This window comes from Alternaria novae-zelandiae (genome assembly GCF_023758075.1).
Source record: "Alternaria novae-zelandiae strain BMP 2774 chromosome Unknown scaffold_16, whole genome shotgun sequence".
NCBI classification, from domain to species: Eukaryota; Fungi; Ascomycota; class Dothideomycetes; order Pleosporales; family Pleosporaceae; genus Alternaria; species Alternaria novae-zelandiae.
In genome coordinates, this window is record NW_026056976.1 from 136,520 (window position 1) to 153,833 (window position 17,314).

Genomic DNA, 17,314 nt, shown 5'->3' on the forward strand with positions numbered 1-17,314 from the left:
GTTGCACTTTTTGGTTGGGTGTACACGCAAGGGTTTTCTGTACATATGACGGTCGTTTATCTTTTCTTCCGCGCGATGTTTCGCCAAATGGCGTCTGGGAGGTTGGAGAGGTGTGGGTTGTTACACAAGAGACCTTTTGTAATGGTCTATACATATATACGCGTATGAAGTGTTCCTCAGTTGCCACTTTTTTAGTGTTGATCATTAGGAGCGCAAAGATGCGTTGTTTCTCGACGCTTGTTGAGGCGTCGCATGAATTAAATGCCGTCAAACAGTTATGTGGTCAAAAGAGGTGTTGTACATTGAACAGCCTGGTTGAAGCAGACTTCTACTCAGGATCGAGTTGAAGTAATCCCGAAGTCGCATAAAAGCGATGAAGTATATCCATGAATCTATATATTTACAACGTCTTGGTAGTCTCTTCTGCGACACTGAGATCCGCGACTTCGTTCTTTCCTGCGTTGCCCATCCTCCGCTTCTTCAGTACGTTCTCGATAAAGGCCTCGCCGGCCTTGTAACTTGAGCGTACGAGTGGGCCGGAGGCGCAGTATAGGAAACCCATGTCGAGGGCGCGCTGGCGCCAGAGTTCGAATTTATCGGGTGTAACGTAGTCGTGGACGGCCATGTGGCGCTTGGTGGGGCGCATGTATTGGCCAAAGGTTACGACGTCGACGTTGTTTGCGCGGAGTTCTGGATGAACGTTAATTTGGTCTCATGGAACATCAGGCTGTATGAACGTACCCCTCAACGCATGCCAGAGGTCCTCATCCGTCTCGCCCAAGCCCAGCATCATACTGGTCTTGGTGATGAGCTCAGGGCGCGCCTCCTTAGCTGACCTCAACACATCCAGACTCTGCCTGAACTTGGCTCTCCTGTCGCGGACAAATGGCGTGAGGCGCTCGGTTGTTTCAATGTTGTGCGCGAAGACATCGACACCACTCCGTGCGACTACCTTGGCCATCTCCAGATTGCCTCCGTAGTCTCCACCCAGCAATTCAACAAGCTGCGTCGGGTTCTTTTGCTTGATCTTCATAATGGTTTCGGCAATGTGATGCGCTCCGGAATCCACGAGATCATCGCGATCAACCACGGTGATGACGACGTAGCCCAGCCCCCACCTCCGCAGCGCTTCAGCGGTGTTCTCTGGTTCGTGGGGATCCAGTGGTGGAGGTGCTTTAGATGTCTTTACGGCGCAGAACCGGCAGCCTCTTGTACATGTGTCTCCCATGAGCATTATGGTCGCCGTCGCCGCACTCTTGGAACTTCCGCCCCAACAATCTGAGATGTTGGGACATCTTGCTTCCTCACAGACTGTGGCTAGATTCAGCCCGCGCAAGTCTTTCTTGATCTGCTTGTAGTTCTGGTTTGCGTTTGAGGGTATCGGCGTCCTCAGCCACTCTGGAAGTCTTGTGATGGTCTTCTTGCGGCCTTCCGGGCCCACTTGCACCGTCTTGATCTCATATGCCTCGGCGGGGGAGAGGGGCGCCTCGGGATTGACGAAATCGCCAAACGATGGACCGGCATTCAGTGTATCGCTGAAAGACGTCGGTGGTCGTGACCGCTTTGTGGGGGCTTCTGGTACTGCGGTTTGCGGCGTGTCGGAGGTCGTGGCAAAAGTTCTAAGCGGCGTCCTTGAGCGAGGGACAGCTTTTAAAGTGGACGAGGAGAGGAGACTTCGCGATCGTGGGATTGAGGCTGCCATGGTCGTATGTGTAAATGAACAAAAAGAGAGAGGGATAGTGAGTGAATGGAGGTGTTGGGTATATCTTGCGCGGCAGAGCCTTGAATACCCGCACCGCATTGAGTTGCGCATTCCGGGCGCCAAGCCCTGGAACATGCAAGAGCAGCCCACACGCCGACATCCCTGCAGGTGCACTTGCTCGCGCTGGTCGAGGGCATCTTCAACGTCGCCAATTCCAGACGGCCAGGCAAACACCATTGCGACTTCGCCCCGCACCGTCCACGTCTCCTCGCCCACCAATTCCAATTGCACGGTCGCACTTGGACACGTTTGCACCCCCCGTCGCAAGAGGCCACGTTAGGCGGAGGAAGAGCGGGACCAGTTTATACACACACCGCGAGCTAGCACGCGGAGCTGCACCACAACACCATGGACAAGAAGCACGAGGACGCCGGGGGAGTCGCCCAGATCGACAAGACGTCCGTCTTCCAAGAAGGTAGGGCACCTCCCGCACGCGCCAGAGGTTGGCGGGGGACGCTGACGCTGTCCAGCACGAGTATTCAACCAGAGCCCCATCTCGCCCAGGAAATGTAGAGTGATCCTGACCAAGCTGGCGCTGCTGCTCTTCACCGGCGAGAGCTGGGGGCGCCAGGAAGCCACGACCCTCTTCTTTGGCATCTCCAAGCTGTTTCAGAACAAGGATGCCTCGCTCCGCCAGATGGTCTACCTGGTCATCAAGGAGCTCGCTGGCTCCGCCGACGATGTCATCATGGTCACTTCCTCGATCATGAAGGACACCTCCGTTGGCAGCGACGTCGTATACCGCCCCAACGCCATCCGCGCCCTCTGCCGCGTCATCGACGCCTCCACCGTCCAGGCCATCGAGCGTCTCGTCAAGACGTGCATAGTCGACAAGAACCCCTCAGTCTCCTCCGCCGCCCTTGTCTCCTCGTACCACCTCCTCCCAGTCGCCAAGGATGTCGTCCGAAGATGGCAGTCAGAGGCCGCCGAGGCCGCGTCGGGAAGCAAGTCGGGTGGTGGTTTCTTGGGAGGGTTTGGAGGGGGCTCACATACCACCCTCCAGGCCAGCACAAACTACATGACACAGTACCATGCCATTGGTCTCTTATACCAGATGCGCGCCGGCGACAGGATGAGCCTGGTCAAGATGGTGCAGCAGTACTCTGCTGCTGGTGTCGTCAAGAGCCCTGCCGCTACTGTCCTGCTGGTCAGATTAGCAGCTAAGCTCGCGGAGGAGGACCCAAATCTGCGAAAGGTGAGCTATATAATATCCTCCGAAAGATATATACTAACAACTTTTACAGCCTATGATGCAACTCCTCGACGGCTGGTTGCGCCACAAGTCGGAGATGGTCAACTTCGAGGCTGCAAAGGCCATTTGCGACATGCGCGACGTTACCGATGCCGAGCTCGTACAAGCCGTCCACGTCCTCCAGCTCTTCCTCACTTCTCCTCGCGCCGTCACCAAGTTTGCCGCCCTCCGCATCTTGTCGCAAATGGCTTCCTTCAAGCCCGACGCCGTTCGCTCATGCAACCAGGACATCGAATCGCTCATCACCAACTCGAACCGCAGCATTGCCACCTTCGCCATCACCACACTCCTCAAAACAGGCAACGAGTCTTCGGTTGACAGGTTGATGAAGCAGATCACTGGCTTCATGGCTGAGATCACCGACGAGTTCAAGGTCACCATTGTAGAAGCTGTCCGGACATTGGCACTGAAGTTCAAGGCGAAGCAATCCGGATTCCTTGCTTTCCTCAGCGGCATTCTTCGCGACGAAGGCGGCTACGAGTTCAAGCGATCCGTTGTCGAGGCTATCATGGACCTCATTCGCTTCGTACCTGAGGCCAAGGAAGATGCGCTTGCCACACTTTGCGAGTTCATCGAGGATTGCGAATTCACAAAGCTCGCCGTCAGGATTCTATTCGTACTTGGACGTGAAGGTCCCTCAACACCACACCCTACCAAATACATCCGTTACATCTACAACCGCGTAGTCCTAGAGAATGCGATCGTTAGGGCTGCGGCGACCTCTGCTCTGTCCAAGTTCGGCGTCGGACAAAAGGACCCCGAAATCAAGAAGTCTGTCCACGTCCTCCTCACAAGGTGTCTGGACGATGTTGATGACGAGGTCCGTGATCGCGCTGCGCTCAGTCTTCGTTTGATGGACCAGGAGGACGACGACATGGCTGTTAACTTCATCCGTAACGACTCCATGTTCTCCCTTCCTGTTCTTGAGCACCAGCTGGCCATGTACGTCAGTTCGGATTCCCGCGACACCTTCGAGACAGCCTTCGACATCACCAAAATCCCCACAGTGTCGCGCGAGCAAGCAGACGCGGCAGACCTTACCAAGAAAACCGAAGGCGCTACTCCAACCCTCAAAGCACCCAGTGCTACCAAGGCACCTTCGAAAGCTGGTGCCGATGCTGCCGCGAACGCAGCATCGAACGCGCAGAAATACGCTACAGAACTGCAAAAGATTCCAGAACTGGCTGCGCACGGCGGCGTGCTCAAGTCAAGCGATGTCGTCGAGCTCACTGAATCCGAGACCGAATACGTCGTCACTGCCATCAAGCACATCTTCAAGGACCACATTGTCATTCAGTACGACATCAAGAACACTCTTGAGGACACAGTATTGATGGATGTCGAGATGGTTGTCACACCGGAAGACGATGGTGACGTGCAATTAGAAGAAGAGTTTGTCATTCCAGCGCCAAAGCTCGTCACCAACGAGCCTGGTACAGTCTACGTATCCTTCAAGCGCCTGGAGACCGAGTCGCAGTTTATCGCCGCCAGCTTCACCAACGTACTCAAGTTCACCAGCAAGGAAATCGACCCGAGCACAAACGAGCCAGAAGAAGGTGATGGGTATCCAGATGAGTACCAGGTTGAGGATCTGTACCTCACTGGTGCTGACTACGTTGTTCCCGCATATGCAGGCAGTTTTGATAATGTCTGGGAACAGTCGAACGGTGATTCGGCGACTGAAACACTGCAGTTGGGTAACATGAAGAGCATAACTGGTACGTCGATAAAATTGCGAGCTATCACTAATGACGAACGAATGACTGACGCGGTACAGATGCAACCGAACAACTCACCAAGACTCTATCCCTCCAGCCTCTCGAAGGTACAGATGTCGCTTTGTCTACATCAACCCATACTCTCAAGCTTTACGGCAAGACTATCACAGGTGGCAAGGTTGCTGCTACAGTACGGATGGCCTTCAGTGCCAAGACTGGTGTGACCATGAAGATCGATGTAAGGAGCGAGGAAGAGGGTGTTGCAGCATTGGTGGTGGGTAGCGTGGCATAGGTGATTGGTGAACATTTGTTTAGTAGCGTGTCTTGAAAGCGTAAAAGGTCAACAGGCTTCTTAGTAGAACTCTTGGTATCCACAGCTCAATGATTATGACATATATGTTACAGATTGAGGATAGAATCCACTAGGACTCTGAGACGCCGAATCTGTGCCGCACGATTCTATGAAGCAAGTGCGTCGATGGCCTTGTTGACAATACTCCGTATCTGTTTCCACCGTCTCACCACCGTCTCCCTCTGGCCTTCCGCAACCTCGTGTTCCCCTCCACTCAACTCCAGCTGTTCTACCTCCTCCAGCGTATCCACTATCTCCCTCGAATACTTAGTCAACACATCTGCGAGGTACTTATTGAGCCTGGCCTGATCCCTAACTCCATCATCATCCCCTGAAACAAACGCCGAATACCTCCTCGAATCTAGCACCAACAGCCGAAGCACAGCTTGCGTCCTATAGCACACAATCTCCTCTTTACCCGCACCGAATAAGGTGTAGTCCCCATGAAAGCCATCCTCCTTCAGCGCATCCACCTGCTGCTTATCCAGCAAAGGCAGCAATAAGTGATCCAAAGGCAGGGTATCATGAACATTTCCCTCAAGGATGAAACCGTACTCTACGAGCAGAAAGTCGCTTGTGTGAGACCCATACGTGACAAAGACTTCCTCGCCCGCAGAATACGATCGGTCGGCCGTCACAGAGTAACCCTGGCTGTCGTGTTCGGGATGGCATCCGTTGTCGGAGTGGTTGAAGTAGTCGATTAGCGGGCACATGCAGTAGCAGTCATCTGCTGTTAGTTTTGCACGTCGTTTGGGTAGGCTGGGGTGAGCGTTGGGTAGGTCTGGGTATTCCCAGTAAAAGGTTCGGGTGTTTACTATCAGCCAGGTGTATGTGTAGAGTGACTTTGTTATGACGGAAGGAAGATGCGGTGAGAGGGTTGACCAGTCTTTTTCTAGGTTGGAGCGTTGTTTCGTGAGGAGCGTTTTGCAGGCTGGTGGCAGGAGGGACTGGAGTGATGCGGGGTAGTGGAATGGCATTGTTGATGCGAAGTCTTGTTGTGTGGGCCAGACGTCTTGCCAGAGTTGGTAGCCGTGTGGTTCCTGGCCGCTGTACCATAGGGAGAGAGAGGCGGCGAGTTTTCCATGGACGGTGGCGTTTTCCGGGAGCTTGAAGGCTTGAACTGAAGGGAGGGCCACATGAACGAGAGATTTGTTGGAGACGTGGACTAACTTGTCTCCTTTCTTGATGATTTAGTTGAGGGGTTTGAGTTGGGGGTAGCTTTGGTGGGTTGGACTGACTTTGATATCTTTTGCGGCTACGATGCCCATTCCTCGACCGCTGAAGCGTGCTGGGGCTATTCCATCGATTTCAACGCCGTTGGATTTGGCCCAATCGACGAATTGGGTATGTTGTTCGCCGGGGTCTAGTGCTGCAGTCATGGCTGCGGTGGATGATGCTGATAGCCTAAAGGCTGAAAGTACTCCTTTGATCCTGACTCTCACATCTGTTAGAACTGTAGATATCTCATTGGTTGAGACAGTCAATCATCGTACCGAAGGTTCCTTCCAGTAGCGGATACACAGTATCTTGATGTGGAGTTGTTCTTTGTAGGGTCAGGATCTGAAGAATTTGGTGAGCTACCTTGAAGGGAAGCCTATCCACTGCAAATCAAAATCTCGTTTATTGAAAAAGCAATCGAAGATGTTGCAGCTGACAAGTCCGGAAGTTGGACAAAGAGTCATCTGCTAATACTTTGGCGTGGCTGGTGCATGTGGCGTATCGATAAGAATCGCGTCATGATGTCGGCTCGAACCAGATGAGAACCATCAAACCCACGCTGTCCGCAACCCTCCCCGAAACGCGTAAATGGCGAGAAGTGTGCGGCCATGTCAGCTTCAAAAGCTGGCGTCGGGCTCAATCTTCCAAGCGTCATCATTCGCGCAATCAACACGCTGTTTTTCCATCCTCAATCGCCCTCCGCCGAATTATGAGGGTCACATACCATTGACGCGTACGGAAAGGTTAGGGCTGGCAATCGGCTCGGGTCTTGGAAGTTTCCTGGACCCGCGAAGAGGAGGTAGATACAATCCAGAGTCTTAATGCCATGGTCGCTGCTTACACAAGCCAGACCTCATTGCATCCTTTGGCGAAGCTACCGCGCAACCCTACTTCATTTACAAGCTTCGTGATCGCATGCTTCTCAATCCAACGGGCCGACGAATACTACGCGACCGACCACGCTTGACATCTACCTCGCTCGACATTCCACGCCTCCGCAAACTCCCTCCGAACACATTGGGCTATGCATACGCGGCATGGCTTGACCGCGAGGGCGTCTCACCAGACACACGAGCGCCAGTACAGTACATAGATGACGAGGAGTGTGCATATGTCATGCAGCGGTATCGCGAATGCCACGACTTCTATCATGCTTTGGTTGGACTACCCGTCTTCCGTGAAGGCGAGGTCGCTCTCAAGGCATTCGAGTTCGCCAATACCGGCCTGCCTATGACTGGCTTGGCTGTGTTTAGCGCTTTCACCCTGAAGAAGGCTGAATGGAGACGTTTCTGGGACGTCTATGGGCCGTGGGCTACACGCAACGGCGCACAAAGTGACGATGTAATCAACATCTACTGGGAGGAAGAGCTGGAGACGGATATCGACGCGCTAAGAGCTAGATTCAGCATTGAGAAGCCGCCGGATCTGCGAGCTATGCGCAAGGCGGAACGTGAAGCGCGCAAGAAAGAGAAGGAGGCTAAAGAGACCATGGCACGGGCTGCCGTATGAAATTTCAACCGTGTACATTATCGTGTAATAACCATCTAGCACATGTCTCGACCTTGGCCTGTCATCTGCGTAGGATAAGTCCCATGCAGGTTACTTGCTCAAACCAGCAGGCGACACAAGGATGCGGGGTCTCCACACGGGACGACACCCGCCAGCCGAATCGTCCACTCCAGACGACCATTTCCTATGAAAGCGCGACCCACCCGCACCATGCAGTTTGCTCGCTGCCTACATCAATCTCCGATCATCGACTGCTGTCATGGCCGAAAAACGGAAGCATGGCGAATCTCCCGGATCTGACCAATCACGACTTCCACTTGATGACGGCCGCCCGTCTACCAGCCCAGCGGGCAGTCTAACAGTCGTCGAGAACTACCCCAGAAAACGTATAGCGATAGCTGTAGGCAACACTACCCCTGACTTCCGACATTAATTACTTATAGCTTGTAGTGCAATGTTTGTAGATTTCGGAAGACACGCTGTGACGCCCAGAAGCCGGTTGGTCAGACAAAATTGCATTCATATATGCTTTTGTTGACATTTGCAGTCTTGTGGTTTCTGTACTGAGCTCGGAATTGAGTGCACCTACCGAAAGCCAACAGTCGGCGACCGCACAAAACCAGTCGGCCCCCCGTCAGAGGCCTGGTCAAGCATTGAAAGACGACTGGCACAGGTTGAAGCCAAGCTAGAATCTACGAATCAATATGCGCCTGGTTCTGCAGCACTCTCACCCAACACCTCTACTCATAGCGATATGCACCCACCCCCAGATTCCAGATCACGACACTCGAGCGCCAATCGAATGGCAATTGAAACGATCAACAACTCCACCATGTCTGTTCCATCAGTTGGTACACCAGTATCGTATGACTTTGCTTATCGACAGACAAGCACCGAAGGAAAAACTCCGAGGCCTAGCCTCACTACTTTCCACGCACCTTCTTACATCCATGTGGAGAGCTGGGACTACACAGCTGACTTTTACGATGATGAGATCTTAGCCGGTGAACAACTGGCAGATCAGTGTGACGCAGTCATCTCATGCCCAGTGGATCTATCCCGACGAACGTGCCGACGACTCCAACAATCTTTTGTGGAAAACTTCCTTCGGTGGACACCTATCTTCGATCAACGAACCTGCATCAGTGCGCTTGAACAGGCAGACTCAAGTAGCTTTGAGCACCCTAGTGCATCAACATGCCTAGCATTTCTGATACTGGCCCTTGGTGCAATCTCTGAAGATAGGAATGAGAATACGAATAATCTCACTCCAGGGTTGGAGTACTTTGCACGTGGATGTCGCCTCCTCGAGCACCTATCGCTTCGCATCGGACTAGCTAGCCTTCAGTGTCGGATACTGCAAGCTTCGTACTTCAAGTTCGCTGTCAGACCACTGCAGACATGGAACTCCATCACGCAGGCTGCGAGAGACTGCATGCATATCTTGAGCTCCAGAACTATGCAACGATGCAGCCCATCGGACCAAGAAGCATTCAACCGAGCGTTCTGGGCTTGCTCCACCGTGCTGCACGAGTAAGTTGTCCAAGCGCGGCTTGCATCTTTAGCCTCGATAGCGAAAGACTTTACTAATGTAACATGTGCTTAGACTTGAGGCGACATGTAAAATGCATCCCATCGGACTACGCCACTTCCATGAATTGGTGCCGCTTCCCCAGTTCGAAGAAGAGGATTCAGGCTTCTACTTCTTTCTGGCGCAGATCAGCCTGAGGAAGTTCCTGACACAGACTCTTGAAGTTGTCGGTTACTGTAAGTGTCTCTGCAGAGTCAATATTGCTACGTGCACTTACCATGCGACCGCCCCTTCCAGTTACAGGACAGGTCATCTTCGCACCCGTCGTCGTTGGCGAGCTACGTAAACAAGTGCGCGAATGGTACCATCATCTACCTTCTGCCGTTCGGTTTCCCTTGGATTCGACGCCGCTGTTCGACTCTAGGAAGTCCTTCCTAAGGGTTCAGTACATGGCTCTACACGTAGTGCTTGGCTGGCCTTCAGTACTTAGGATACTCGAGAATAGCGAAGGGGAGGCCAGTGCTCAGGAAAACGAAACGATTGTAGTCACAAGGGAGCATGCGCGACACTGCATAAAGAGTTCAGCCTTGCTTCTAAGTGTAGCAGACGAGCAACTCATGGGAAGAAAGATGGGAACGCACTTTACACTATACCCGTATGATCATTGCGTTCAACCATGTTGATCTCTAACTAAATCTATCTAGGACATTTGCGTGCTTCGCAACCTTACTCATAGCGTACAACCATACGGCTCTCTCTTTCATCGAAGAAACCAAGCAGGAGCAGCATATACGCAATGGATATGAATTACTACGGCCATGGACGCATCTGCCTCTGGTTCGACGAGGTTTGGAAAGGGCACGCATTCTAATGCAGCAAAACGATCTTGCGCATATCTTCCACGCATATGCAGATGAATCACCTCAGCCTGCGTCTGGTGTTAGTCCACCAGTAGCAACGAGTAACGACTGGAGATCTCCACATCCAGGGTTCAGCATCAAGTCATGATAGCCGCGCGGATCCTGAGATGGCATCTGAAGTTCCGTAGGAAGACCGATCGCAATGCGGCATGGTTCGATTTAGGGAATCCCACGGGCTTAAACCACGCCACAAAGACGTCATGCCAATCGGAAGATATTTGTGACAACCGGTATACACGACCGGCCCGAGGTCTCGTTACGAGCGTCCGATACGAACCTGGTCTTGAGTTCTTTCGCTGTTACGCCAGGGCGCCCTGCGGACAGATCCGTGCGAATGGGATCCTTCCCACACGGAACAACAATGACAATCCGTAGATGCATCTCGATGCAAGACCGTTGATCCACATTTGAAAATCGGTCGGTCATCAGCAGCGTATACCTGGCATTCTTGGACTGCGCACTTATTTCGCGTTTACGAATACACGACGGAGAGGGCTTTTGTGTGGTGATGCGCACACAACCACCACTGGCACCAGCATAATAATTTACACGCAGAGAACCCCACGACAGTCTACCAGAACGCAGAAGAGGTTGCGGCAATACCACCGAACACGGCCTGCATGCTATCTCAAGTCTATCGATCAACATCACTGCCCGCCTGCGGAGCAGAGACCACAATGATCACCAGTGCTCAGACATCAGTCCCTAGGGTCTACGTAGTAAGACCGTGCTGAACAAATAGATGTTCGAGCTGCGAAACATCCTGGCTGAACCCCAAGTGTTCGCCTGCCGGCAAACACGAGCCTTGCATCATAGCTCACCTTAAGATCACCTGAATATGCAGTTGGGGATCCTGCAAAGTGACCTGAGCCCGGCAAGATCCACATCAGTCCAAGCCATAACATCGTGCAGCTTCGCGATCTCTGGGGTAGATGCATCCTATCGAGTGCGTTGCGCTTATCAGTCTCCAACCGACCGCTCAGGTGGCCGCTGCGGCTGTGATTTGAGTAAGGGCTGTCCTGCCTTGCACGACTGTTACCAGCATCAGCTATGAGGTGCGAGAAGCGCTACGTCCGCAGACCCGTCATTCATCTCGCCATTTTAATACGATCTGATTCTTTGAATCAGCTTTGCATGCAGTGTCTTGTTTCATTCATTCTAAAACCAAACATTCTCAGTATAACACCACGCTAGTCCCAAAAGAGCAAGTTTCATCGCTAGTGTACAAACGAGCGTTGTCTCATTATACCTAGATATCAATTGTTGATAATCTCTTTTCTCGTTGTGCGACACATTTTGTGGCCCGCCATGGGACACAACAGACAACCCGAACTCTACGCAGCGGCGCTTATAACTTATACTGCCGCTGCAGTCGCGCTTGTCTTTCGGTTGGTTGCACGCCGTCAGACCAGCCATCCGTTGGTATGGGAAGATGTTTTGGCCGCGATTGCGTTTGTATGTATACTCGAGTTTGTATTGACACAAGACTTACAGTTGTGTAGTCTACCGGAAGTGCTTTCACTTTCATCAGCATATACAGTATGTACTATTCTGCGGTCTTAACAACTAAGCGCTGACGGTGACCAGAGATGCGATGGGGACTCGGAAGACCACTTCAAGACATCGACATGGCAGAAGACGAGATTGTATATCACTATTTCCTGGAACTTTGGGTAGACATGTGGTTCTACACGTTTTCCGTCGGGCTATCCAAGTTCGTCATACTAGGCTTCTACTGGAGAACATTTGGTCTTTCCGTCATCCGACAGCCTATCAGAATCCTGTTCGTCTGCTCGGCATGCTGGATCATTGTCAGGGTAAGTCAACGACCTATATCGACTTCTGAGTACGGTACGCTGACCTCACAAGGTTGTCCTCATCACGATGCAATGCCAGCCGATTCAGAAGTTCTGGTACAAAGACATTCCTGGCAAGTGCACATTGCCGCCAATGATGTCGCTCTTTGCTGCGGCGATACCTCATTTCATCCTTGAGGTTGCGATATTACTCTGTCCGCTCTATGAAATATCCAGACTGCATATCTCGACAGCACGCAAGGTTGCTGTAGCGGCGATGTTCGCAGCTGGTCTATTGTAAGTCGCACAAAACCAATGCATCGACATCTTACTAATCAATTCGAAGGGTCTGCGGCTCAGCACTCGGTACCATTGCTCATACGGTCGCCCTTGGCAGAAACCCCCATCCAGATCTCACATACGACGGCATCGACGACCAGATATGGGCAGTATGCGATGTGAACCTGGCATCCTTTGCAAGTCAGTCATTTATGCTGAAGCTTTTCCTCGAACCAAGTCGCTGACATTCACCGTCTAGCGTCCCTCCCTCTCCTCCGACCCGCCCTGCGCTCCTGCGGCGGTATATTCACCCATCTCCGATCAAACAAAAGATCCATTGGCCCCAGTAATTACGGCAATCCAAACTCCGCACCGACCTTTGGTAGTGCTCCTAAGAGGGGATGTAGCCGGACATTGCCATCTACCTGTGCCGATACCGAGTCTACGATTGAGCTTTCTGCGGACTTTTGTACCGAGAGAGTTGAGAATCATGGTAGAGTAGCGGCCTCGCACGAGCATGGGAATGAGTGTGGGAGCGAGTGTGGTATGCATCATGCCGCAAGTCTTGAGTTGGAAGATCGGCGTCTTGTGTAGGTACGGAGTGAGATAGAAGCCGTACTTAGATTTTCTTCAAACCATGAGTATGAACTGAAGATGGTAATCTCTTATACAAAAAACCACCTATCAAGTTAACCGTACGATGTTCCAATCGCGATTGGAGATGCTTGGTCTGTTCCAACATCTCCTCAAAGAGATATTGACCAGAATCTCCCAGCCATTTGATGTAGTTTGCTTCGAGCACTAATCTACAGCTCATGTAATCCAAAAATCCCTTTTCTTGTAGGATGAAGACACTGGAGGATCTTCAGCCCCTGCCTTAGCCTTGAATGGTTGCAACCATAGACCGACTCGCTCCCAATTCGTCCCTACTCTGGATACGAAGAGGAAAGCGAAAACTGTCTCCACAGGTTCATTATACCGATCTTTCATATCGACAGCGCGAAATAGAAATATGGCGTAGCAAGTTCTGATCTCAATTGCTCCAGCACCGACATGTGAAAAATCTAGGTTCTCGAATGGGCAGTCGAGGCGCGCCATCTCTGACCAGTAGTCATGGCCTCCACCTCGCAATACCGATGCATCGTGGCCATGTACCACGCGACCAAGATGTCTTCCAACAACAGCTCTCTTGCGTAGCATAACCTTGAATGATGGCGCTGAAACAAATATACGCTGAGAATAGTGGTGCCGCTGGGTAGAATTCGGACTGGCTCTCTCAAAGTCTTGCAAAGACTGCAAAAGCCCATCCTTTTTCTCAAATAGGATCGCTAGGTCTTTTGGGACCACCAGGGTCGTGTTCGGCGTTCTTCGTATATGATACACAGCATTTGGATTGTGCAACCATCCTGCCCAAGAATAACTTGGGAAGCCTAACCGGCGATTGATCTTCTCATTCTGGATATCATGGCGCCAACACAACCCAATGAGAAGCCCGTTCATATACCCGGATGTATCGAAAGGCAAAGGTATACCCCAGTATGATCTGATAGGTGGTTCTTGTTGCTCGAACTCGCCCAAAATACCATCGAATGCATTGAGGATATCAACATCGTAGGTGAGGGCTCTCTCAGTATACGACTCGATCAAATCGTAGATGATCTCTCCGTCCACATTTGACTGCCACTTCTCTAACATGGAATGATAGCGTATCTGAGAATGCTGTAGGTCCTCGCTAATGACGCCTTCATCGCAGTCGAATAGAACTTGTTTCTCAGTGAAGATGAGCCTCCGCCTTGAAAAGTAGCCTTCTTGAAGTGTCCAGCCACGTCTGAACCATCCTTCGGTGTAATATACCAAGGCCCAAGGCCAGGGCGAAAATGTGACCAGATTGAGCTCGTTGTATTGACCTTTCGTTTGCACATTCTCCCGCGGTACCGAGACGCCTAACAGTCCTGAACTGGCGTCCGCATCACCGGCTGCTATTATCGTGATCTGAGCAGAGCGATAGATAAGGTGCATCTGGCGGATTTGGTGCTTGAAATCATCTTCGTTCTTCTGATGAACGCAGTATGCATCGATCCAAAGATAACGAATGCCGAGACTCTGGGTTACTTGAATAGCATCCTCTACCGTTGAAGGGAGTCTTGTTGGAAGCATGTCTGTTTGCCAATCCTGAGACTCGCCATTGCTTTTGCCCCACCGATAACTCAACGCGGCATAAGGGATGTCGCCAGAATGTCTGACGATTGCTCGTGTGTGGCAATCAATCACTCTAAGCTGGCTTGGCCGGCTATTGAATGTTTCCTTCTGTTGATTGCAGGTACTATGATGGGTTAAGCAGTTCTGTAGGTGTTGTCTCGTAGCGCTGGATTCAAGCCAGGTCGGAACTTCGTTTATTCGTAGAGGGGACGGTTGAAGCTCTGGAGTTTTCATCTCCGCGGACACACCGAAAGGAACTACCAAGCTAGGGTGGCTAGCAACCTGAAGCTCAGGCTTTCTGTCTTCAAAGTCATAGAATATGTTGACATGAGACGACAGCTTCGTCACGGGCCCAGACTTCGTAAATACCCTCATCAGGCTTTTTCCGCGGTCAAGTTGGAGATAGCGTGGTTGTAGCGAATCGTTTCGCGGGAATAAGTTGGCCTTTGTCGCCAAAATGAACTCACAGAACTCGCAACCAGACTGCGATTTCCATATCCAGATAGTGGTAGGGTCAGAAGATCTTGTGATCCACACTTCATGTCCCTTCTTTAGCGGTATGCCTTCGTGATTGCCTTGGAAGATCGCAATGAGATCGATATCTGAACAATTGGCGCATAACATCTTGGCAGGACCCGAACCATACAGGTTATGTCGTAGAGCATTTGGAAGAAGACGGGTACATGGTCTGGACTCAGGAGCTGCTGCCTAGAGCTATCTAAAAAGTAGGAACCAATTCGTTATCGAGGCCATGGGTGTGCACGCAGGAAGCGGGGTCGTGTTCTGCGCGCTTGTCTCGTGTCACCACATGCGGCAGAAACCTATAAGCCTACAAAAGCATATCTACTAGTGACATGAGTACGGCATCATCCAGCCACTATATCATCGTCGATAGGTGTATGTTCCAAGTCCCGACAACCACAACCACAACCACAACGTCCTCCCCAATGTGCACACCAAGGTTCCCTCGCGAAAAGTCCCCTCAGGCTCGAGCGCAAAAGACAGAGCAGACCACAACGTCCATCAGCCCTTTAGCACAGCCAATACGATCTAAACCCTATCAAACCACTCTACACCAGATGTTCACTACGCCTTGGTCACTTAATACCCATCTTCGGCTTTGCATACGTGCACGTCCAGAGTTCAGCTGCTACAGTCCTCACAATCTTTTCTCCCAGTCCCCATCATCCAATAGGTTGTGACGTTAATCACACACAAACGAGCCTGTCCAAAGGACTCAGCAGAGCCATCGATTCCAGTGCCACAGAAAACATAACGTTACATATTGAAATGGATAGACTATCCGTTTCCACCTCTCCAACCTCATAATGAGTGAAAAGCCCAGTTCCCAGATTTGGTATCATCGAAAAAAAAAACACACAACCACGCTCAAACGCCAAACCCAGACAAGAAGAAGATGATTGCACGTCGATAAGCGTTAAACGCTTAGTACGCATTACCGCCCCAACCCGGTGTCTTCCCCTTGCCCTCATGTGGCGAGTAGTATTCGTCCTGCTCCATAACCGGACTGATGGTTATAGAGCCTGGCTGGTGCTGCGGCGGCCCATACCAGCCATTCCCTCCCGCAGGCACATTGCTGTAGTAACCTCCCCCTCCATGTGCAGCCTCCTCGCCGCCAAGGTTGTTGAACGCTTGTGTGCGTGGTGTCATGGGCGACTTCATGCCGCCAATGGTACCGGGTGTACGGGGTAGTTGTTGGAGTTCCCACATGTGCTGCCATTGTTCGTCGGCAGTCATCTCGTTGTCGTAGGGCGATGAGGCCCACTTCTCCTTCTCGGCTTTCTTTTCGGCTCTGCGAGCGGCGTGGGCTTGTTTCTGTGCGGTGGTTGGGATAAGGGAGTAGGCTGATAGGGCGAAGAAGACGACGTAGATGGTGCTGTTGGGATAGAGTTAGCGCTTTACTCGGATGTATACGGATGGTAGGGGACGTACAGCATGATAATGCTAACGGCGAAACTACTCTTGGCTTGCATGCAGTAACTCTTGATGTGCTTGTCGTCCACGATGTTGCAGTTCTTGGTGAGGTACCAGGGGGCGCCGTTGTTTACGTGCTCTGGGTCAATGGTGTCGGGCGCGGTTTGGATGTGGATGCCGTATGCCCATAGGGCCATGAGTGCGATGTGGAGGAGGAGCGAGAGGATTGGGAAGAAGACCTTGAGGAGCCATAAGGTTGTTTTGACGAGCCAGAAGAACATGCATACTACGCCGATTACGAGGTGATATTGGGTATTGCTGTGATTGTCAGTACACTATTCAGGTCTCGAAGTCGAGTGGAATGATAGCAAGGATATGGACTGCAGTGTTGGTTCGACATGTTACTTACAAGCTACTCCATACTAGAGGTGTATCTACTGGCCGGTAATTCGCAGCCGCGTACAAAACGGTGCTTGGCTTCGAGTTGAAGCCAAACTCGCCTCCCACTCTCCACAAAATGGTGCGATAGAGGTTTGGCGATGCGATACCGAAAAGGGCAAGATTGGCCACGGTGAATGGCAGTTCAAAAATCATGAGAAAGTAGATGATTTTCGGCAGGCGCCATGTTCGCGATACGAAAAAACCCATGACGGGCGTTCGAAGCCGTCACGCTCGACGGTGATGTGCGGTGGTGGGCGTTGCCGTATACGTGATGCTGCGCTTTCAGGTGCGCTCGGACGAATCGCGATTGCGGGATAAGGCTGAAATGCGCCGTCCAGTCTTGTTGCGCAATTGTTTAACCGAAAGTCGATAGCTGGAGATGCTACCAAAAGCCTCCGATGG

General features: G+C 51.7%; 5 protein-coding genes across 5 annotated transcripts; 3 read left to right on the forward strand and 2 right to left on the reverse strand.

Moving 5' to 3' along the window:
- Nucleotides 1-400: 400 nt before the first annotated feature.
- On the reverse strand, nt 401-1,702 carry J4E88_007557 (uncharacterized protein; the record flags this gene model as incomplete). The annotated part of the gene is made up of 2 exons (XM_049401174.1): nt 401-690; nt 742-1,702. The coding sequence occupies 2 exons, from the start codon at nt 1,700-1,702 to the stop codon at nt 401-403; spliced, it is 1,251 nt and encodes a 416-aa protein (XP_049252858.1).
- Nucleotides 1,703-2,110: 408 nt separating this feature from the next.
- J4E88_007558 (uncharacterized protein) lies at nt 2,111-5,024 on the forward strand (the record flags this gene model as incomplete). Its single annotated transcript, XM_049401175.1, has 4 exons — nt 2,111-2,177; nt 2,233-2,957; nt 3,007-4,732; nt 4,792-5,024. The coding sequence occupies 4 exons, from the start codon at nt 2,111-2,113 to the stop codon at nt 5,022-5,024; spliced, it is 2,751 nt and encodes a 916-aa protein (XP_049252859.1).
- A 1,866-nt stretch (nt 5,025-6,890) lies between these two features.
- Nucleotides 6,891-7,811, forward strand: COQ4 (Ubiquinone biosynthesis protein; the record flags this gene model as incomplete). The annotated part of the gene is made up of 2 exons (XM_049401176.1): nt 6,891-7,101; nt 7,153-7,811. 2 exons carry the CDS (start codon nt 6,891-6,893, stop codon nt 7,809-7,811), a joined length of 870 nt encoding a protein of 289 aa, XP_049252860.1.
- A 1,625-nt stretch (nt 7,812-9,436) lies between these two features.
- Nucleotides 9,437-10,350, forward strand: J4E88_007560 (uncharacterized protein; the record flags this gene model as incomplete). Its single annotated transcript, XM_049401177.1, has 3 exons — nt 9,437-9,578; nt 9,640-9,997; nt 10,047-10,350. The coding sequence occupies 3 exons, from the start codon at nt 9,437-9,439 to the stop codon at nt 10,348-10,350; spliced, it is 804 nt and encodes a 267-aa protein (XP_049252861.1).
- A 5,632-nt stretch (nt 10,351-15,982) lies between these two features.
- On the reverse strand, nt 15,983-17,119 carry J4E88_007561 (uncharacterized protein; the record flags this gene model as incomplete). The annotated part of the gene is made up of 3 exons (XM_049401178.1): nt 15,983-16,433; nt 16,490-16,789; nt 16,881-17,119. The coding sequence occupies 3 exons, from the start codon at nt 17,117-17,119 to the stop codon at nt 15,983-15,985; spliced, it is 990 nt and encodes a 329-aa protein (XP_049252862.1).
- Nucleotides 17,120-17,314: the final 195 nt, after the last annotated feature.